This window comes from Phodopus roborovskii, unplaced genomic scaffold, assembly GCF_943737965.1.
Source record: "Phodopus roborovskii unplaced genomic scaffold, PHOROB, whole genome shotgun sequence".
NCBI lineage: Eukaryota > Metazoa > Chordata > Mammalia > Rodentia > Cricetidae > Phodopus > Phodopus roborovskii.
In genome coordinates this window covers 737,336-760,993 of record NW_026126618.1, presented here as the reverse complement: position 1 = coordinate 760,993, position 23,658 = coordinate 737,336, and the positions used below count along the sequence as shown (strand labels likewise).

The window sequence follows — 23,658 nt, the reverse complement described above, 5'->3', positions numbered from 1 at the left end:
AGAACCAATCAGCATAATCCCAAATGGTGCTTGTGTGTGTGTGTGTGTGTGTGTGTGTGTGTGTGTGTGTGTGTAAAACTCATTTCCAAACGAGCATTCAGTAAGGAGCCATCATCAATTGGTGAGTTGGCAATTTTTGAGTCCCGCTGAGCATGATGATCCTGGTTTGCTTCAGTTGGGAAGATCAGCTGAGTTATCCTGAGGTTTCTAAAGTTTTCCAGTTTGTGAGTCATTACATGAACTACTTCAGGTTCTGTTGCAATAAGACCAGCCCCTCATGGAACAACACTGAGTTAACATTGCTGTAGATACATGGAGACCAGCCCTCACTGTACAACACCAACACAGACCGTAGATACATGCAGACCAGCCCTCACTGTACAATATGGAGTGCATGCTGGCGTGGATACACTGATTTGTAGACATTACACATTAAGCAGACATCATGCAGCTGCTTTCTGAATTGGGCACTCAGTGGTGTAATACCGACATATGATTTGCCCTTTGGGAAAAAGTAATCATTACTGTGTATTTCTGTGTATCCCCATAGTTGAAGTCATTGTCATCACTAAAGAGTAAGAGCCTTAGCCTAAAAGGGAAATTTTCATGGGAGCTGATGGACAGTTTTGCCTTATATGCTTCCATTATCATTTTTACATTAATGAAGAGTGTAGTTTCAAGTTCAGAGTCATTACTTTCTGATTACAATAAGAAGACTCTTATCTTTCCTGGGTACAGCTCAAAGCATGTTAATTATCTATTTGTTCTTTGTATGTTATATGTCATTTTCTAATTCCTATCTCTTACACATTCGTAAAGCCTTTCCTCCTTCCTTCCTTCCCTCCCCCTCTCCCTCCCTCCCCCTCTCCCTCCCTCCCTCTCTCCTTCCCTTCCTTCCTTTCCTCCTTCCTCTTTTTTCAGTATATTGGATTTACTTCAAATAACTTGGACTTACTCTCTTGCAAATGAAGGCAGTGTTATCACATTACACTTTGCCCTGACCTTCAGGAGTGCCCACGGACAGTACCACAGATGCTAATTCTGGCCATGTGGCTATAGTTCAAGGCTATTTTCTTACAGAATGCAGACAGTGCAAACTCCTAGAAATCTTTCCATGATACAGGTTCAAGGAGGTTCGCACATCCTGGCTGCAGTTATTGTAACATTATTCTCAACAAGACCAGTAGAGTATACCTCTGCTTCCAAGTTTGGAAAGGGGTACTTGAGCTGACCTGTGGGACTGAACCAACAGGACAGGTGATGTAATTCCAGAAGGCAAGCTGTCATGCTTTAAACAAAGCCTAGGCTCAACCCTCAGTCTACAGAGGTCATCATACTCCATTTATATGCTTAAAGAGGTTTTCTATAAACTCAAAGCAACCAGTCACCAATACTTCCTTTCAGGAAACAAGCATGACGAAACAAGGCCAGATGATGGGATCTCCTAAAATTAGTACCTTTTTTTTCCCTCTTCCACTTGTAGGCTTGACCACTCGCAGTCACGTACCAGAGTTCACAAACTGCCACGTTTTTTAAGAGTCACTGTTCATACTTGGCATGCAAGTCTATTTAGTGTAGAAAGTGATATCCCTAAATGAAGCTAGGCAAATGGCTTGATTTTGCTTTCTCTCTACGAAGTCCTCTTCAACTATCATTCATTTTCATCCAGGACAGGGAGTTTTCAAAGAATATAGTTAAGCAAAAAAGTACAATAAGAAAGAAGCACTAAATGGAATCCATGCCGCCATACTTCTCTCCAGTATTAGCCAGAATGCCTTCCTGTGTTCGAGCCTCCTCCTGAAGACAGAGTTTCTGTCCCTCCTGGTCCCGCAGCCGTTCAGTCCCAAATAAACATGCAGAGGCTTAGATTCATCACAAACTGTTTGACCGATGGCTCGGGCTTCTTACTGGTTAGCTTTCTCAATTATTAGCCCATTTCTATTGATCAGTGTATCTGCACGTGGTTCTGGCTTACAGGAGAATGCCTGACATCCTATCTTCCCGGTAGCTGTCTTTCATTTATTTATTTTTTAACTGTCTGACTCTGGTTTCAGCCCTTTGACAGCTGGCTCTGACCATGTGGCTCCCTTCCTTCTTTCCTTCCTCCTCCTAATTTTTCTTGGACCATTTGCCCCTGTCGTTTATGGTTATCTCCACTCAGTCTTGAATTAATGGTTGACTCCTTGCTTTTCAGTGGTCAGGCACTGTGTCTTTGGTCACCTCAGTCTCGTTCCCTCCATTATCTGGCATAGAACCTCACATGACAATCTCCCAGGAAACACTTGCAGGATGAATCAACAGTTGAATTTCTATGCTGCCTTGCCTGCTGACCATACAACAGTGGTAATCTGGATAGTTTTATTCCTATGTTCTTCTCATTTGTTGGGCAAGGTACAGACTTATAGCTGATGACAGTAATGTAGAACAATTGCCCAACACCTCTAAACATGATCATACCTGGAAATAGTTCTAAACTTATCCTGGCATCTTTTATTACTATGCACGCTAGTCTTCTGTCTAGAAGCTCTATGGCTGTCACTATTTGCTGTACTGGAAAGACGGCTCAGTGGTTAAGAGCACTGACTGCTCTTCCAAGAGGACCCCGGTTAGACTCCTAGCACTCAGATGGCCCCTCATAACCATGTAATTCAGTCCTGGGCACTATGATGGCCTCTTCTGGCCTCTACAGGTACTGCCTGCATGCGCTTTAGGGATAATGGCCATATAGATACAAATTAAAACAACAACAACAAAAGTTTTAAAAAGGAATATTTTAACTGAAATTAGTCTGGGATGACCTAGAAATTTTCTGAAAAACAAACAAACAAACTCATTTTTGTAGCCGTGAAGAGTTACTTGGTTCAGATATTGACCTTGTATTAGGGTGCCAACTTCTTCAAACATATTAGGAGCTTCTGAGTCATTCATAGTAACACATACCTATAATCCTGGAATCTAAGGGGCTAAAGCAGGAAGATTGAGTTTTGAAGCCAGCCAGGGCTACAAAGTAAGGCCCTATCTCAGGCCTTTTGAGACAGGGTTTCTCTGTGTTGCTTTGGAGCCTGTCCTGGAACTCATTTTGTAGACCAGGCCTGCCTCTGCCTCTCAAGTGCTGGGATCAAAGGTGTGTACCACCACCACCCCCGGCTTAAAAAAAAAAAAACAAAAAAACCCTGTCTTTTAGTATCCTATTAATTCAGAGCATACACACACACACACACACACACACACACACACACACACACACACGCATATTTAAAAGAATTATTGTGCCTTTTGTTTTCCTTCCAGAAAAATAGTTGCTTTTGGTAGCTGCTGCAAAGAGAAGAAAAACTTACTATCTTCAGGGATTAGTGTCACCACTGCATTAACTATCTCCCATGAAATTCATTGAAACCCATGCTTATCTCTCACATAGCCTGAGCTGGAGTCACCTACCTCCTCCTGACCCAGTGTCGCTGGCAGCAGACCCTGGAACCTGTGCTTTCCCGGAGGATGCAATTTCTTTAAGGGAGTTTTCATTCATTTTCTTCACTTAGGTTCCTTTATACCTGCAGTATCAGTATCCTGGGGCTTTTTGCTCTTATAATGAGCTATGTTTGAACAATTTACCTTTAGATGCCCATCAACCAATCGCATGATGAAAGGCCTCTTATATACTTTTCCTTTTCTTTAGCTATGTTTTCTCTTGTAGACCAGGCTGGTCTTGAACTCACAGAGATCGGACTGCCTCTGCCTCCCGAGTGCTGGGATTAAAGGAGTGTGCTACCACTGCCTGGCTCGATGTGTATTCTAATGTCATTCATTGCTTTACAGTAATGAACTTTGTTAAAAGTTCACATCATTGCATTTTTCAGTTCTGAGGCAGCCGTTAGAAGATAGAACCTTGACTTTATGTGTCTGGAGGACAGAAAAAAAAAACATTAAATACACCTATTTATAATAAGATGAATATTGATTTTTATAATCATCAAAATATGAAGGCATTGTCATTTTAAAAAGTGTAAGTTAATAAAATGACCCAAAAATGATGAATTAATGCTAGCTGTTGTTGCTATCTTCCAATATTTTGTTCTTGCTGCTAATGATTTTGGTAACATATAATATACTTTCTACTTATGATTGTCCTGCTTAAGGTATTCAAGAATTTGCCTAAATCATACAAGATATTATATCAGTATTTAACCAGTCTTTCTTATGAACAATGCATATTTCATATGCTTTTATTCTTCATTCTAAAGCCTCAACGTTTGTCTTAGGTGTACATTGCTTAAATTATGTTTTACATTAACAGGCAATTTAAAATCAACTATGGGAAGCAAGCACAGTGGCTCGCGTCTTTAATCCCTGCACTTGGGAGGCAGAGGCGAGCGGATGATCACTTTGAGTTCAAAGCCAGCCAGGTGGAAATAATTGTATAATTAACAGAGCCCAGAAGGCTGAAAACACACCCTACAGGTTCTGTGGTTGGCTGTGATTAGAGAGCAGGACCTACACACAACCCAGACAACTCGTGCAGCTCACTGAGATCCTAGGCTGCCGGCGCGCTTTTCTCTCCTCTGATCTCTTCCCTGGAAACGTCAGTTTTTCATCCATCATTTTCATGGCCCCATGATTGCTATTTTCCCATGACCTAGAGATAAGCAAGGTCGCTGTTGTTCTATTACCAATAAAGACTTCGGAGTCAGATACTGGGGTGAAAATGTGATGGAGGAGCGACCAGCTGACTTCCCTTTTTTAACAGAGCCCCAGCAAGACCGCGTCTTCACATGTCCCAGGCCAAAAAAAGACAGCCAATCCCTAGGTCCCTCCCTACTCCTTCCTGTGCACCTCTCTATCCATATTCCTGGCTTCTCCATTGTCTCTATGGCTACTTCCTGTCAACTAGTCGCTGGCTCCACCCCCTGATTGAAGGTTAATGTTATTAACAGAGTCTCAGAGTTTCACAGTGTGATCAAGTGTCCCACAACAGTTTGCTTTGTTAGATGGCCCTGTCTTCAAGTGTGCTGTATTCTAGTAAGCCCAAAAGGAAATGTTAAGAGTTTCCATCACCATTGTCATCACTTTGAAGTAGAGAAAGGGGTCGTGTGACTTCCACACTACACTACTTTTTGCCTTCTTTTTTTTATTTTTGAGATTCTGTCTTTCATACCCACCCCCACCCCCCGCCACAGAATCTGGCTTTAATGGTAGATAAGAAAAAATTAAACTTCTCCACCCAACTCGATTCAGTTCAACCAGACCAGTGTTGGAGAGCTTGAGGTCAGATTTTCCACACCCAAGGTCTATCACGGAGATGAACACCAATTAATCCCACCCCTCAGGAGGCTGAGGCAGGAGGATTTCAAGGTTGAGGTTCATGAGTTCCAGGCTAGCTTTCTCCTTTTTCTCAGAAGTAGATGTGCACTTTGTGGAATGCTAATGATTGCTCCAAAGAGAAATGAGTTTAAGAAGTACATCACCTCAAGTCCATTAGCAGACACAGTCAACAAGGGCACTGGCATGTGTGTCAGTGAATATTCGCAAACAGCACCATCAAACACAAGCATTTATGGAGCCTAGCATTTTCCAGCCTTGGATCATTAAAGTTTCTGCTGAACAATCCCAATTTTCATAACTTGGTCAATCTCCTCCTGGGTTTTTGAAACAGTAACACTGGGGGAGGTCTCTGTGTTACAATATTTCACTTGAAGAAGTGCTAAGATACATCCCTGGTTGAAAATGATGGAGAGCCACTAAAATAATATTTGTTGTAAATATTCCAATAGATCATACAAAAGCCTACCTTCTCTGTAATTTTAAACTACTTTTAGCAAACATTCTATGAACACGGGCCTTCTGTATCGCACGTGTGAGGTCCTGTAAGGTCCTATTATGGTAAGTGTAAAATGTGAATTATTTACTCAGACCTTAGCCTGAGTGTTTTGGGAAGAAGGGTCAGTGTTCCCAATACTACAGACTGCCTCTTTACACAGGCAAAGTATGCATGTTGTTCCAGAGATATGTCAGGAAGGGGCTATTTGGTGCCTCTGAGCATACGTGCTGCACAACCTATTTTGGAACTCATAAATTTGCTGAGCAAATTTAAAATTAGGTAGCACTGGAAGTACCAATACAATCTTGAGGAAATGGCTCTAAAGTTTTGAAGATGGTTATCACTAAAAATAAAAACGGATTAATTTATGTTCTTTAACTTGAGTTTTGGCGTCTTAAATACAGAAGGGAAATGCTGGGATTTGCTGGGTGGAAACAGGGTCTCTAGAAGTCTCAAAGCTCGTGTGTCAGTGTCTGAATGAATGATACACGCATAATATCTGACATTGGTTTCAGTTAGGAAAGAAAAAACTTGGGACCCCCCTCTGTCATTTCCCCCACTGACCCACAGTCACAGAAGCTCTGGCTCCCTTTTTTAATCCGTGTTTTCATTTGAAACAGCAGCACTCACACCCTTTTTGAATTCTCCTGTTCCGTTTGGGGTTTTGCCCATGCTCTTAAAGTTTGCCCACAGGTTCTAGGCCTCCCACGGCTCACTCTGCAGTTGAAAATGCTGTGTAGCCTCTCTCCTCTTTTCCAGATTCCTCTTCCCCAGGTTACCTGGATGAAGTTCTCTATTCCTTGACTTTTTCCTCCTGTTTCTTGTTTCAGAGGAAGATGAGGCTTCTCCGCCAAGTGCCCTGCCTCCAGGTTAGGATGACTCCCTGGCCCAACTTTTAACTCCCGCTTTAACTTTTTAACTTGTCCCGTTGTAGAAGCAAAGAGTTGGGAAGCAAGAGGGGAATCATTGGCTTTGATGATGATTTTCAAGAGAAACTTCTAAAAAGGAAGATTTCCTAGCCAGGTGTAGTTGTACACAGCCATAATCCCAGTACGGGGGAGGCTGAAGCAGGAGGAATCTCAAGTTCAGGCTAGCTTGGACTACAGAGTAAGTTCATGGTCAGTCTGAGTTACATAGAGAGATGTTGTCTTCAAAGAAAGAAAGGAAGGAAGGAAGGAGGAAGAGAGTAAGGAAGGAAGGAAGGAGGAAGAGAGGAAGGAAGGAAGAAAGGAAGGAAGGAAGGAAGAAGAAGAGAAAAATCTTGGATATGGATGACTTTAGGAATGAAACTGTTTGTCAACGATTTTCATCTATGTACCCTGCCATCCTCACCCTTATTTGTATTTTCAAATTGTATTTTTGTTCTTAGAGAAGACAGACTTGTAACTTCATAGTTGGGATTCCTTCATAGTTGGGATTCAAGCCAACTTGTAGTTCTCTTCCTCTATAACACAAAGAGATGGGGTTTAGGGTACCCAGGGAGGTTGTAGTTAGTCCACCTCCCCCTTCCTATACCCTGCTGCATCCTCCAAATGATGCTTTCTTTTCAGGTTTGGGTAGTCGGGCCCTGGAGAGAAAAGATTCAGGTGAGCGAACGCACTGGGACAAGACATCTGGACGCCAGGCTTACACAAGCACTAATGACTATTTTACGAAGCTGTGTTCATTCTAATCCTTGGTTTATTCAGCCTGTAGCTTTTGTGACATCTCCCACTACAAGGAAACTAATGGATTGAGAAAACAATTAATTTTGCATGATACAAATACACACATTCAGGAGTCTGACCACGTATACCACCAACTTACTTCTTACATCACAATATCTTTTTTAACACTTAGCAAAGAAAGAGAGATCAGTCTCCACTCCTGGGATGTGGCGAAGTTATAATTCACACCTGTATATAATTGTAAATATAATTGCTAGAAACATTTTCAGACATGTCTTGTATCTATAATTCTGAAATCACTTGATCATTCATTCCTTCAATAATTTTGTGCTGTGGGCCTAACCTGGTCCCAACCCTGGCCACTTAAGGGCCAGTCAGTGGCACAGGCACTTCGGACATAGAAATGAACGCAATAGTGAGAATTCTTGTCCTCATATCCTTTACACAAGTGATCACCACTCACTGATTATTAACATGAACACAACACACACCTTTCACTTTCACATTAACTTGGGAATTAAGGATGTGCATTCAAGCGGCTACTTGGCTTAACTTCACTGTGGGTAGAATTCTTAGCACTGAGCATGATGGACACGTGAAAACTAAAATGATTAAATATGCACTTTCCTTCTTTCCTTGCAACATTAACAAGCAGACAGAGTTGTTGAACCGTGCATTTCCCCCTAGTTATCAAATGCTGACAACTGAACTCTGCCCTTGGCTCAGTGAGGGCTGGACTATAGCTCTCCATTACCATCCTCTCTCTGTGGAGATGATTGCTAAACACTGTTAGCCCGGCATCCCCTTTCAGGCTAGGAAATGCAAGCTAGGCTTCCTTTTCAGCGCGTCTCTCTTTGTGGGAAAGCTCTGTGACCAGTCTTCTCTGTTTTTGTTTTTGCTTTTTTTTTTTCTTCCTTGCAGGACAATCCAACTATTCTTTAAATTTGTCCCTGCAGGTCATGACCCTGTTACTTAACCTCTACGTAGAGTTTTCCACTGAGCACAGCAAGGAGCCTTAAAAGTACAAAGCCAGGCTTGGCTGCCTGAGCCAAGCAGAGCAGCTAATCCTCACAGTGACATGCCTTTTTACTTTCTCCAGATCCTGTTGTATGGATTTGGACACCGAGACTGCTGTGAGAACCTCTCACTGCCGCTGGGTAGATAATGGGGAACAGGCAGAGCACCAAAGCCAGTTAACAACTCTCCCGACAGGCTTCACTATTCCAGGAATTAGGTGGTCCCTCGGTCTGGCTGTGGAGGAGCTAACACTGTAGGAATGGAGATCTGTTCCTCCCTACCGGTGGTTGGAAGGGGCAAAGGAATGCTGTCACTTTGATCTAGGCTTTTAGGCGAGAACAAGAATCAGGACAGAGGAGAGCAGCAAACACAGGTAAGCCAGCCTGAGGAAAAGCTGGCCCTGAAATGATCGGTGTCCTCCTTTCCACTTCCAGAATGGTCTCTGGGTGAGTCACCTGCTGGCGGAGAGGAACAGGACAAACAGAATGCCAACTCTCAGCTGTCCACCCTGTTTGTGGAAAAACCTCAAACAGGATCAGTGAAAGTTGGTGAGTATTAGCCCGGAATCCTCCTTCTCTGCACATATCACAAAATAAATCATTTAAAAATGAGATTTTTTTTCAGTAGCCCTGAGAACATTCGTCACAACCATGTTATTCTAAAATGTCTTCATTACCCTCAGGAGATCTTGTACCCCATTATTCCACTACCCTATTCCCCTGTTCCCTAATCTTTGTTAAATAGTTATTTTAGTAGTGGTTAGCACACAGGAGTTCAATGTCAGGACCTGAGAGCCAATTTGTTTTATGTGTATTGGTGCTTTGCCTTCATGTATGTCTGCGTGAGGGTGTCAGATCTTGGAGCTACAAACAGTTGTAAGCTACCATGTGGGTCCTGGGACTTGAACCCAGGTCCTCTGGAAGAACAGTGTTCTTAACCACTGAGCCATCTCCCTATCCCCAGTGAGAGTCAATGCGATCAGATCTAAAATGTTGCTTCTGCTTCTTGCTAGTCATTCCACCTAGTCTCTTCCTGTGTAAAGTGAGAATAAACGATGATGCCTGTCTGTGAAGTAGGTGACCGGCTCTGAAGACTGGTGTCAGCCCCATCACCATCAGGTGCTTAGATGCCCATGTGCTAGGTAAACTATGGAATGTGTCTCAAGGGCAGCTGGTCAGACCAATGCTATAGACTTGGAAATATTTATTCAGAAATATTCATTACATGCCGTCTGGTTTTCTTGGATACAGCATGCCATATGAAATCCACATACATGATAGTCTAAAGACAGGAACAGATAAGAAAAGTTAGCCAAACAGATAACCACAAAAGCTGCATGTCATGAAGGAAATAAAGATAGAGCTGAGACTAAGGACTTAGGGCCTCCAAGGTTTTAATTTAGCAAATTCTTATGATCAGAACCAGATGTTATACAAATGAGCAGCTAATTAACTATATACTAGAATTTGTTCTTTCAGACCTAGCACACAAGTAGAAATACTGGCTTCTTATATGGTCTTGTGAGACTCTGGGCAAGTGGTCAGACTGCTTCTGATGTCCCCAGGGCCTAATCGGTGACTACATAGTCACTAACAGTCAATTCAAAGAGATTGGTTTAACTTAGTCATGGCCCTGTAATTACAGGCACCCATCATCTTAACTAATAAAGAGATGTATTTCTTTTGTGATTTTTTTTATTCCACATAAATGTAAATACACATATAAATATTTCTGTCCACCAATATCTTATCTTCATTGCTTCTTTTCTGATTCAAAATTTCCAAATGGGGATGTAGCTCAGAGATAGAACACTTGTTTAGGATGCACAAGATTTCAGGCTTCAATTCTTAAATATGTGTGTGTGTGTGTGTGTGTGTGTGTGTGTGTGTGTATCTGAATATATATATATATATATATATATATATATATATATATGTATATATAACTTGAGTATATATACTGCTCTCTTGTATATAATATATAAATATCTACTACTCAGTAAAAAATATAGAGAGATTCATACACACATACAAACTTCCAAAGTAGATCAGATGGGCTTCCCTAAGACTCCAGGGATACTTATCACAAAGTAGGGCCAATTTATTATGCCACTGTGGAAATATAAGCCATGCTCTATACCAGGCAGACCTGTATCAACTCCCTTCTGCTGAAAGCAAGTCAAATGATGGTTTCTAGATCTCAGATTAAATCCTTTGTGCTTTTTCTAGGTGCAAACATCACCTTTATAGCCAAAGTCAAGGCTGAAGACCTTCTTAGAAAACCCACCATCAAGTGGTTCAAAGGGAAATGGATGGATCTGGCCAGCAAAGCTGGGAAGCACCTACAGCTAAAGGAGACCTTCGAGAGGCAAACTCGGGTACAGTCCTGAACCCCTGGCCCATCCCTTGTGTGGGGTTAGAAAGCTGTTTCAGACTGCTGCATGGCTTCTCTCCTAGGGAGCATATTTCTATTCACCACAGATAACTGAGACAGTGATCTAAAAGAAAAGCTCCCATCCAAGTCCAGCTTGGTGACCAACGAGTCCGCTGGGGTTATCTCTGGGAGCATGTGTAAGATGTTACCTGCAGCAGCGTGAGAACACCAGGGGCTACATCATGTAAAGCCTCACGCCAGCATGGGCGATGATTCACAAGAGCTGCACCACCCATCTTTGGTTCGACTTAACTGACAGCTAGCACTGCAGAGCAGATTACCCTCTCCCTCTGTAGTTCTTTGCTGTTTATGTAACCACGGGGAGGGGCGTGGTGAATCGCCATATTCTCTCCACGAGGCAATGTCAAGAAGGCTTGGTCTTGTGATTGTTTCAGGCTGGTGATGCACAGCTACTCTGATTCAAAAATGGTAACGATCAGATCCAACCCCGAGGTAGCTACATGACACAAGTTCAGTTTGGAGGGATTTTGGTCCCCCTGGGTTATCGTTCCCATGTCTGCACTCGGTTGCAATTGTCTTGTTATGGGGCACCTTCACCCTCCTAGACAGAGACATACTGGATATAGACACTGTCTTATCTTTGCACCACTACTGAGAAGTTTGTTAAGTAATTGAAAGTTGAACACTTATCTCTGCCGTAAAGGTCAGTCTACAGTGTGGATTCTTTTCGTTACAGATATACACATTCGAGATGCAGATCATCAAGGCCAAAGAGAACTACGCAGGAAATTACAGGTGTGAGGTCACCTACAAGGATAAATTTGACAGCTGTTCATTCGATCTTGAAGTGCATGGTAAGAGAACCATCTCGTCTGGATATATGTAACCTTTTACAGGGAGGAAAGGGATGAAGAAGATATTTATGTAATACTATAAGATTTGGTGATTTAATCTGCATTCCGTTTTGTTTTGTGTTCAAGACAGGGTTTCTCTGTAGCTCTGACTATAGATCTCACTCTGTAGAGCAGGCTGGCCTCAAACTCAGAGTTCCCCCTGCCTCTGCTTCCCTAGAGCTGGGACTAAAGGCCTGAAATACCACCATTTTAATTTTCATTTAAGATTGTGTTTTTCTGATTGTGGAAGATTTAGTAAGTTCAATGAACCAGTATTATCTCTTGCTATCAGTAATCCTCAGTCTCCCAGAGAAGGAGTATATTATTTTTCTAAAGATTTTATCTGTTGCATGAGGGCACTTTTCCACTGAGTTCTGGGAATAAGACTACAAAGAGGGCAGGATGCCAGGACAAATGGAAGATGTTCTCCTATAGTGACTAATGTCACATAATGGAAAATTTCTACCCATGTGTTTCACGTACTGTCCAGAGAAAACACAATATGGATAAATCATCGAGGATAAATGAAATTTCCACTTTTGTAAGTGTGAAGGGAGAAAATCAACTTGCTAACAATAAGTATGAACTCAAGATGAGTTCATCTAAGTGTGATGTAGCCACAAAAAAAAAAATTAAGAAAAAAAAAGTATTGTTTTAAATGGAATTGTTTACATGGAATGGGATTGGGTTTTAGGAAACAAAGCTTTTCTCTGTAGCCTACTGCTTGCTCCACATTCAGAGTGATGTCATTAGTCATGTGTTCTGTACCTCAACTTCCATCCCTCCAGAGCAGGGTAACCAGGATCACAAAAGACTCCAGAAACCACACCCGCATCTCACTTGAGTGTATATGGGTGAAGGGAGTCGGTCATGGCTTAATGCACAAATGGGGGCAGCCACAAAGCTCCTTTTCCTGAACTCAAGCTGCGTTAGGCGGATTGCAGGGTGTGAGGAGGTGAACTTTGTCCTCACATTTGGATGAACCCTGCCAGGAAGCTGTGTACACAAGCTGGGTGTGGCACATGCCTCAGCCGCTCAGGAGACAGAGATAGCAAGACTATTGCAATTGAGGCCAGCCTGGCTTATAGAGTGAGTTTCAGACCAGATAGAGAAAATAATAAAACTCTGTCTCTAAAAAAGAGAAAATAAAAGGGAGAAGGAAGAGAAGAAGGAAAGGGAAGGGGGAGGAGGGAGGGGGAGAAGCTGGGAGGGAAGGGGAGAAGAGGAGAGGGAGAGGAGAGGGAAGCTATGCTGATAGCCTAGCAAGGACATGGCGTTCTTATTCTGAGAGTTGTCAGACAAATGCAGAATGATCATGGGTCCTTTCACTATGAGGACTTCTAGTGCCCACAGAGCTGCATGTCTAAGAGTCTCCTGGGAAACTTTTCAGAATTCTGACTTTTGGACTTCCCTCCATGATCTAGTAGCTCAAACTCTCTATCAGAAAATAACGTTAATGCAGTTTCAGAGTTCTTTGTGAACCCGTGGGCAGGCAGGTGGAATGACATTTGTCCTCCCAAGCCTCTGTTGGTTCTTCGTATAGAGGCTGAGAGGGGAGGATGCCTCAGGAGCGCAGCCACACAGGACAGCCATCTCCCTTTATCTGATGCTTTTCCAACTGGGGAAAATCTCCACAGTCCACGTGAGAAATGAATGCAAAACCACCTTCTTAATTGGCATTCATTGAGTTATTTTCTTTCTTTTCAAAGAATCCACTGGGACTACTCCAAACATTGACATCCGATCTGCCTTCAAGAGAAGGTAATTTCAAAGTGGGAATCCAAGGGTTTCCATGTAACATGAGGTGGAAGATTTCCCCTGCATACTCCATACTCCAAAAAGACACAGCCCAATCATTCATTTGAAAGTTGCCATTAGAGCCCATGAGCCCAATGAGCAACCAAGCTTATTCTGACAATTTCTTAGAGTATTCTTGTTAGAGGAGCCTCTGCTTTTGCAGGTCTCGTGGTGCCTTAGGTTATCCATATCCATTCATCCTTAGTTGCATTGTGCTCCTCCAAATACCCACAAGAGAAAAGGAGAGAACATACCTCATAGGACACCAGCATAGTCATATCTCTCGTTTCTTTTTCTTTTCATTGTGTATGGAGCTACTAAGCCACATGCCCTACCCAAAACACAGTTAAAGCTAACGACACATACTGTGGGATTATCCTAGATGAATAACCTCTGAATATGCTGGCGCTGGAGGCACCCTAGAAAGGAACGATTTAGACTGACCCCCACATACCATTTTGTTGACTAAGGAAAGTTGCCCTAGGGTATAAAATATGCGATCCCTTTATTATAAAGCAGGGGTTTTATCTGATTAAAAAGACACAATTTCCTATCTAATTAATCAAGAAATGAAATGTTTAGTGACTTTTGAAAAATATGAGATATTATCCAATATAATTATTGGTTAAAAAAAAAAACCTCAAACTGTCAAATCCTATTACTGCCCCCACCCCATCTCATACTTCTCAATAAACTGACCTAAATGTGCTCATGGTGCACACAGGTGTACCTTACGACAGGGAGTCACAAGCTACTGTTTTGTGCTTTGAGAGAATAGAAATGTATGTGTTTACTTTAAAAGGCCCTCAGCCACCTGCTAACAGAAAACACGAGAACACATTACTTGTGTTTAATTTCTTATGACTTACTTCTTAGGCACGCTGTTTTTAAACCCACATACTCTTTTCTTAGAAACTACAACTAACATCCGTAGAGAGCAGGAAACAAAATCTCCATTAAAAATTAGACATGTAAGTAAATCCGTAGTGCTGTTTACACGGCAGCCCCACAGCTTCTTCTTAGAGTTAATGAAAAATCAAGAGAGCGGCTGCATGCCCGCTGTAAGATGCATTTCTCTATAGGGAGAACCCTTAAAAGGTTACTAGGAAAGAGTTAACCGGCAACTCAAGAGAGAACACTTTGAGAACTACACTTTTAAAAGGTGCTAACAAGAAAACCAAATGACTATACTGCAAAGAGCAGTCTCTTTAAAACAGAAAGAAATGCATCTTCTAGAAAGCTCTACAGTGAGTAGCTCCATTTTTATGCCCTGTTGACATCACTTACCAGATTCATCTATTCATGGGCATAGAGGTTAGCTTTGGATGTAAGGCCATGTGTGCACTTACATGCCTGTCAGGCTACGCTTTGTCCTTCAAGCCAATCTCTGCCTTCCACGGATAACAGAGATCAGCAAAAGTCCTTTGCTTTTTACACAGGTTCCTTTCCAGAGCCCCCAACTTGCAAAAACAAAGTACTTTGTGTTGCTTGGCTTAAGTGCATTTGTGTTATCTGGTTTTTAACACAAATCCAAGCAGTTTCATATATGCAATCTACACCGTGTCTTCTGCAATCATCCAGGGACACAAGCTCCTTATGTCTACTTTTCCACAAGTACATGCTCCAAAGTCTCCCAATGTCACTTGTGTGAAAAGAAATAGTTTGTGTTGATTTGGTCCTTGTGTGCCTGTACAAAATTGCATATACACTCTGTGTAGAGTGTTTGTTCGGGGGAACCCATCTATGTGTCTGCATTAAACCCTGGTTTGCTTTTCTTTTGTTAATGACAGTGGAGAAGGTCAAGAGGACGCAGGAGAACTTGACTTTAGTGGTCTCCTGAAACGTAGGTGAGAACCAAATGATGCCGTGGGGCGCCGCGGCCGGGATCTCTTAGACCCACTCAGAGAAGTCAAGTTTAAGCTGAATGCTCTTCAAAGAACTGCCGTTGTGTAGTGTGTGTTTTGCTTATGGAACATAACAATCGACTAAGAGAGAGAAAGCAAGGACTACACACTAATCTATTGAAGGCGGTAGCTGATGCTTCCTAAACTTTCTACTTATGTGTTTTATGAGTTTTTGTGTATTTTCTTAGTTGAGGGTGAGGAAATCTGATAACTGAGACATAAGATTTGAAATGCCTGAAAACAGCCAAGGCTACATAGGACTTTCTTCTGTGACTGGGTAAATACAGCCTTTTTGTTCTACCGCTCATTTACGACATGTGGCTGAAAATGTCGTTTCAAATTTTTGGTCATGGTCTTTGGAATAGGCAGAGTCACTCTGATATTTTATTTATGACTCAAATTTAAGACTATTGATTTGAAGTCATGCTGATATTTCATAAACACCAACGATGACATTTTTTAAAAAAATATTTTTATTGTGACACTGTGTTGATTATAAGACACATACTTATTCCAAAGATGTTTAAAATGCCATCCCCGAGATGACTATTTAGAAATAATGATACACAGTAGTAAACAGAAATAAGTGTTTATTTTTCACACTTCCTTGACAGCATTGTCTCATGTAATGGGCATATAGGATAGCCATTCAGTCAGCATATAACCATGTTATAGGATTTCTGTTCATATATGTAAAATTATAAAACAACATAATAGACTATATTACATAAGTGCTATTTGCAGCTACATATATATTTTTCATAGCAGAAAATCAACAAAAAGGCTGATATTTTCTGGGACTATGCTTCATCTACCAAATTTGTGAATAAACAGTAAACTTAGTAGTCTTAATCATTTATAATTTCGGCATCAGTTTTCATTTAGCATTTCAGGTTCATTTTAAAAACAATTTGAGTCCTATTTGTGATGTTAAAGGAACATTAGAACAAATGCTCCTCAAAAATTGTAAATTCTTGAAAGAAACCGGGCTTGTGTTTGTGTTCTGTTTGGATGAGAGTACAAACCGATGAGAATACTAAAAAAGGGCTGGCTTTTTTCAAGTCAATGGGATGAAGACTTCAGTCAGAGCCCTCAACATTAAGGATAACACAGAAATACTAATAGTATTATTTGTTAATCAGTGATAAATATTAATCACATGTGGCAATAGTATTAATTATTTCCCAAAGTTCATTTAAAGCAACAGTGTCATTAAATGAACCTCATTATCTGGTGAGAATCCAAGGTCCTGAGACCCTGAGCCACTTACACAGAATGACATTGAGACAGGCAGACAACAGACAGAGTCACACAGAGAGACACTGGAAGAGGTATGGCAGAGATCTGAATCCCAATTTCTCTGTTTTCCTCTCTGGGTCAGTGCCATCCCTGTGACTCCATGTTAGAAACAGAACTCCAAGTCTGCCCTAGAACCCAACATTGCTGTTTACAATGTACATCACACACCACAGATGACAAGGTTGATTCTCTTCCTTCTGCACATGTCACTCAACTGGAAAATACCAACTGCTTCTTTGTAGAAATAAAGCTATACAGTGTCCAAGGAAATAAAGCAGGATCTTCTTCATAGACAAGGATGTATGATAGTGAGACAGACTTTAATCTCAACACCAAGAAGTAATATGAGGTAGTGACATGAAAATAAATGTTTAGTATTAATGACCACACTTTCTTGACAGCGTGGAATTTCATTGTGTGACTTTGGTCAAAATGTTCATCCTCTCTAGGGTGTGATTTCCACATATGTGCATGTGAAAAGTAAAAGGTAAGAATTATGAAAATTAAATTAAATATAAAAGATCTGGATCGTGGTAGGTAGCAGAATCCATCACTTCCTCTAGAAAGATTGAATGTTTTCTTTCAATGCATTTGTCTTCATACAAAGACCACACACACACACACAAGCACACATGAGCACAATCAGGATGCCATACGGTAAATTTAGTGCCATACTCCAATTTAAAAATGAAAGGGAAAGGAAAAAACCAAAAACAAAACAGGCTGTTTCTACCAACAATTTGCATGGGGAAGGAAGGGATCTAATTATATAGTCCAAATGACAAGAGGAAAATAATCTTAGGAGAAAGGGCAGTGACTATGTCTCTAGTTCTCATTTCCTTTACATCCTTTAATTAAGGCTTAGATTCATGGGTTGTTCATGTAAGACTGTTGATTTAATATATGGTACTAACCCATCATTATCACTGTAGAAGGTGTGTGTTTCTTACTAAACTGTGGTTGCATGTGTTTTCATTGTGGTAATGACACATGGTAACCCTTTCTACTTCTCCAGAAGTGTGTGGCAAAATCTCTATTGGAATAAATATTAGAGCCAATGTCTCTGAACAGGAAATTCTCCCTTTGCATATTAGAGCCAGCTTATTTCGATATACACTAGATGAATCAAGGCTAACCTTTGGGGCAGCATTTCATCGTGGGATTAGACCTTTATAAATATTCAGAAGTTTTATTCTACATGAAATTTCTATAAATGATTTATGGTTCACTGGGACTATCAATCTATAGAAATTTTTGCTGTAGATAAAAGTGTGGTGGCACTGTACAGGTCTATTCCAATGGTGCAACAAAATCTAAAAGTCTAGATTTCTCTCTTCACCTTACTTGAATTGGCCACAGAGACAGTGAGTAGCCACCACGGCGTGTAAAGGTTGATTACTGCAGAACAGAGCTTTGACCTCATATCCCAGCACAAGATAAAACCTTCTGTTTAAACTCGGGGCTATAGTAAAGTGATAGAAAAAGAAGGAAAGACATCAGTGATGTTCACATACAATTTGATAAGGAACATGCTGGAAAGGCATATATCCTCACACATCAGTGAAAGATGCTGAGGATGGTTGGCTTCAAGTCTAGGAAACGGTGAGCATTTTTACTGGCTTCCTCTGTAAATCTTCACCTCACGAACCCAGTCTCTCTCTCTCTCTCTCTCTCTCTCTCTCTCTCTCTCTCTCTCTCTCTCTCTCTCCTCGTGTCTACTTAAATTATAATAAGTGTTGGGTGTGTAGCTCAGTTGGTAGAATATTTATTCACCTGCTGTGTACAAGGCCATGGTTTTGATTGTCAGCACTACATTTGGCATGGCAGTACACATGTGTAATCCCAGTACTCAGGAGGTAGGTGCAAGAGGACCAGAAGTTTAAGGTCATCCTTGGCTACATCATAAAGTCAGAGCCAGCCTGGGCTACATGAGCCATCTTAAATAAACTGAAGGTTGGGTGGTGGTAGCACAGGCCTTTAGACCCAGCACTCAGGAGGCAGAGGCAGAGGCAGGTGGATCTCTGTGAGTTCGAAGCTGCACAGAGAAACCCTGTCTCGAAAAAAAAGATTGTATAGACTTTCATATCTTTAAATCTTTCCACTACATGTAATGTGAAGTATATAAATTGAAATATCTATAACATAATTCTTCTTAAAGTACCAGGTAACAAAATCTCCAGATTTAAAATAATCAGAGTATGAATTAATTCTAAAGTTTGAGTCGATATATTTAGCTGGAATTAATGAAAAGGTTTAGTAGAATAAGGGGACACCCCACAGAAAATATACACATATATATATACACTTTAACTACAATTCTCCAAATTTAAAATACTCTAAAATGTGTCTTTACTATCTTTAATTATGTGTATCTGTGTCTGTGTGAGGGAGTTCCAAGTGTGCGTGGGTGGCCACGGGTATCAGGCCCTTGGATCTGGAGTTAAATGCTGTTATGAGGTACTCCACAAGGGTGCTGAGAACTGAACTCAGGTCCTCTGGAAGAGCAGCAAGCAGTCTTAATGGCTCGCCACCTCTGCGGTCCCCATCGTAAAGTACTTTAGAAGATGGATTTAAAAGGAAGACCTCCTTTCAGTCACAGGGTTAGTGAATCTGGCAAATTATCAGCAATGTTCCAATTTAAGTATAATTTCACTCTCTATATCAGAACGCAAGGCATATTTTCACTTCTGGGAGATGAGGATGCTTCTTCTTTTTGTTTGTGTTTTGAGACACATCTCAGTGTGTAGCCCTGGGTGACCTGAAGTTTGCTATGTAGACTAGTCTGCTTTTAAACTCAGAGATCCATCTGCTTCTGCCTCCCCGAGTGCTGGGATTAAAGGTGTGTGTCATCATGCCCAAATGGGTCATGAGTTTTTTAAGATACATTTTCTTCTTCCTTTAATGTTTTTTTTCAAAGAAGTGTGTGTGTGTGGGGGGGGGGGTTTGCAGCAGGTGTCTCTGTGAGTATGGCTGCTTGCAGAAGCCATAAGAGGGTATTGGATTTCTTGGAGACAGGTGACAGACGATTGTTTTTTCAGTGTGAGCGCTGGGAACCAGACTCTTATGCAAGAGCAATGTATGCTCTTAGCTGCAGAACCATCTCTTCAGCCCCTGCACATGTTCCCTTAATGGGCTTGGCTAGACATCGCCATTAAGATGGTGGACCACAGACCTCTTGGGTCCTTCCACTCTCTAGATTAGCTTCATTTGTTACACTGGGCAGGAAGACATGGCAGCGTAAGGTGCAAAGAAGATCTTCCGACATTACCCTTGCCTAGGCTCCCTTGAGCTCTGTGTTTCTATTGTTTTTCCTTCTCAGGAAACATGAGAACTTAAAGAAATTCCAAGATAGGCTTATGTCGTTCATTTATACTAAACTGATCCACTAAAAGGTTTATGTGTAAGTTTTTGCTTTCATTTTGTAGTTTGAAATAGGGGCATAGCCAGTATTGTGTTTTAAGTTGGAAAAGGAAAGTTCAAAGTGTACGTGTTTGATCTACTCTCTGGAAGTTTCCAGAGAAGTCAAGTGGACTCGATTGGTGGCTCAAGGCAGAACCCTTAGCATCACCGAATGGGGTCATACCCCATATTGTGGTCTTTAGGGGGCAGGGCAGTTTCTAACCTAGGTGATTATTCTTCCGGGCTAGGGAGGTAAAGCAGCAGGAGGAGGAGCCCGAGATAGACGTGTGGGAGCTGCTGAAGAATGCCAACCCCAACGAATACGAGAAGATCGCTTTCCAGTATGGCATCACCGACCTGCGTGGCATGCTCAAGCGGCTCAAGCGCATGCGCAGGGTGGAGAAAAAGAGCGCAGGTGAGCCTACCCGGGGACGTGGCAGAGGCGGGTCTGTCACCTAGAACTGTGTGTCTGGTCCCATCCTGTTTCTCATCCATGAAGCAAGGCTTCAGGGGAAACAGTGCTCCGCTGATAGTGGCGTGGCTCCTCATGGCTTAGGGTCCGCACATTTACGGTACCACGGATGCCACACACGGAAGCAGAGGGCATCCTGTGGCCCCTAGGAACCCCTTGGAGCTCTCCATTTATTCAGGCTCATATCTCCCTCACTCTATCTCTTGATTCTTCCCCAGAGTTCGTCCCTCGCACCCAGTAAGGTTTCCGGGTGGGTTCACTTGGCTGTGGTTTGAAACGCAAAGGTGTATGGGGTGGAGTGACTACAAAGGCTTGAGTTGCCAGTCGGCCACTGGCTCTTCCAGCTTCCCTCCCTGCTCTGCATCGTTGTCGGGTTTCAGTGTATGATGTGTCAGGGTGATATCAAGCCTATTGTTTCCCTTCACGTTCTCATAGGATTTAAAGACTCTTATTATGGCTTTTTATGAATCCGGTCCTCGCTTCTAAGTGTCACCCCGAATTGGTTGAGAACCACCCTTTGCACAACTGAGCATCCCCACTCTCACAACTCCTACATCATGATTCCAGAAGCAATCACTGAAGTGGAGAGCCAGCTGACGACCCCCTTAGAAAGGCTGGCTGGCTTTTCTGAACACAGAGTTCTGAATCCGAGTGCTTAGGTAACTGGCTAGGAACCCAATACTCACTTTTATCTTTTTAAAATAAGAGGAAGTGAGCATACGCCAATGAGATGCTCAGCGGGTAAAGGCACTTGCTGCCAAATCTAATTAGTTTGAATCAGGACCCCACACGGTGCAGGGTGGGAACAGACTCCCCAAAGTGTATTCGAACACCAATTCCCCCACATGCATGCAGGCACACACAAAATAAATGAGTGCAATTGAAAAGTAGTAGTAATGCTATAATTTCTCTTTAGCATCTTTTAAAAGCACGAATTCGCTTTCGATTTTAAAGCATCTCACTGCATACATGTCCGCATAACCCCGAAACATAAGGGGTGTAGGAATGCTTCCAACTTTCTTCTGTGAGACTTTTTTTTTCCCCTTCTTGTTCTTAGATTTTTTTTTTTTTCATGCACACATTAGCTATCTAAATTGGTAGCCTGTGGGTATATACACACAGTCACATTTTTGTTTCTATTTACAGCTTTTTCAAAAATTCTCGACCCTGCATATCAGGTTGATAAAGGAGGCAAAGTGAGGTTTGTCGTGGAGTTGGCCGATCCAAAGCTGGAGGTGAAATGGTTTAAAAATGGCCAAGAGATCCGGCCCAGCACAAAGTAAGTGGGCTTTGATGGACTCGGGTGAACGGTAGTTCGACTTCACTTTCAGGGACTCGGAGGACTTTTAAAGCATATTTTCCAATATGTCTTTATATTACAACCCTGTATGGAGGGGAAAGAAATGTTGAGGTCACTTTTCATGTAGTTTGGAATTCTGAAAGTCACAGTGCTGTGTAAAATAAACTCATGTTTTCAGAGAAGTTTTCTGAGGCTATTTCAAGCGAGTCGCAGTTATTTTGGGTCACTATGCATTTTATGTCATCTCAACTTTTCTCTATTCAAAATAATAAAACGTAGAAGTACTTGAAGCACACATTGCTATGCCAGGTGAAAAGTGCATCTCATAATTAGAAGGTTTTGGGCGTTGTGTTTGTTTTTGCCCACCCTTCCCCCCAAATATAACATGAGTATTTGAACATCTTCTACCTGGGCACTGTTGGGAGCACCCATCGTATTGCATCTAAACAGAACTGTTTGATGTTAAGGTAATGAAGCTTGGGCCTGAGCCTGTGTTTTATCATGTCTTCTCCCTCTTCCCACGGAAGGAGTCTGCTGTGTTAAATGTGTTTGTTTTGCTTTGTTTTACTCTTTTGACTTTTCGAGGGGCCCACCACTCAGCTACCAAATAGATACATGGAGGCTTAAGCTTAGTTATGAATGCCCAGCCTTCGCTTGGCTTGTTTCTGGCCAGCTTTTCTTATCTTTAAATTTACCTGACTACCTTTTCCCTCTGGGCTTTTGTCTTTCCTACTTCAGTGCGCCTTTCTTCTCTTAGTACTCCGAGTCTTCCTGGGTAGCTGGGTGGCTGGCCCCAGACTTCCTCCTCCTTCGTTCTCTGTCTGGCTTCTTCTCTATCACTCCTCCTATTTATCCTCTCTGCCCGCCAGCCCCACCCACCCTTGCTCCTGCCTCGCTATTGGCCGTTCATCAGGTGGGCTGGGAGATTTCCAGCTCCAGCCTCTTGTTTTAAGCTAATAGGTGCCACCTGTACACTAACCCGAACTTTAATCCCAGAAACCCTCACTTCTAGAGTACAACGAAGTGTCCCCAGCTTTCCCACGGGCTCATGACTAACACGATGATATTAATATTCATACCTGCTGCAAAAGTCTCTTGAAAACAGCCTGGATTTACTCGGACACGGCTTTCTTACGGTGGCTTTACTAGAAAATGTTGATTTGTTTTGTTCTTGAAGTCTTCAATTCAAGATAGCCCCCCCCCTTTTTTGTTGGCTCAGCTGAAAAATACTCCGTGTGCTTTTCCATACTCAACACATATAATTGGAGTATTTTCTCTTTCTGATTTCTAGCTTTCTGTGTCTAAACTTCCTTTCTAAAATGGATTTGATTTGATGTGTGGTGGCGTTTTGCCTGTGTACCATTTGTGCCTATGGAGGCCAGAAGTTGAGTTACAGAACTTTGTGAGCTACCACATGGGTGCTGGGAATTGAACCCGGGTTTTCAGGAAGAGCATCCAGTGCTCTTAACTGCTGAGCCATCTCCCCAGCCTGGCATATGATTTTGTAATAGAGAGTAGGTGTTACACAATAATCACAGTGCTTACTCTCATTTAAGAAACATATTTTCTGGTGATCTCATCAATCAAGGCCAGTTATTGCTTAAATCTCACCATCATTTATTCATCCAACAAAAATACTCTGTGTCCATGGGCTAAACAATGAAGGGATATGTGTAAATAAGTATGATAAAGGGGGCTGCC

The 23,658-nt window shown here is 41.9% G+C and overlaps 1 protein-coding gene across 4 annotated transcripts in view; it reads left to right on the top strand.

The window, feature by feature from the left end:
* The window catches only part of Mybpc1 (myosin binding protein C1), a 75,430-nt gene that overhangs the window by 20,007 nt on the left and 31,765 nt on the right, over nucleotides 1-23,658 (top strand). For 3 of the 4 annotated variants that reach the window (XM_051206347.1, XM_051206350.1, XM_051206348.1), the window contains exons 3-11: nucleotides 6,646-6,684; nucleotides 7,366-7,401; nucleotides 8,934-9,047; nucleotides 10,728-10,876; nucleotides 11,630-11,747; nucleotides 13,496-13,547; nucleotides 15,374-15,430; nucleotides 20,434-20,600; nucleotides 21,804-21,936. In XM_051206347.1, the coding sequence (XP_051062304.1) occupies nucleotides 6,646-6,684; nucleotides 7,366-7,401; nucleotides 8,934-9,047; nucleotides 10,728-10,876; nucleotides 11,630-11,747; nucleotides 13,496-13,547; nucleotides 15,374-15,430; nucleotides 20,434-20,600; nucleotides 21,804-21,936 (865 nt within the window). The remainder of the gene's footprint in view (nucleotides 1-6,645; nucleotides 6,685-7,365; nucleotides 7,402-8,933; nucleotides 9,048-10,727; nucleotides 10,877-11,629; nucleotides 11,748-13,495; nucleotides 13,548-15,373; nucleotides 15,431-20,433; nucleotides 20,601-21,803; nucleotides 21,937-23,658) is intronic. The other variant, XM_051206349.1, reaches the window with a different exon arrangement.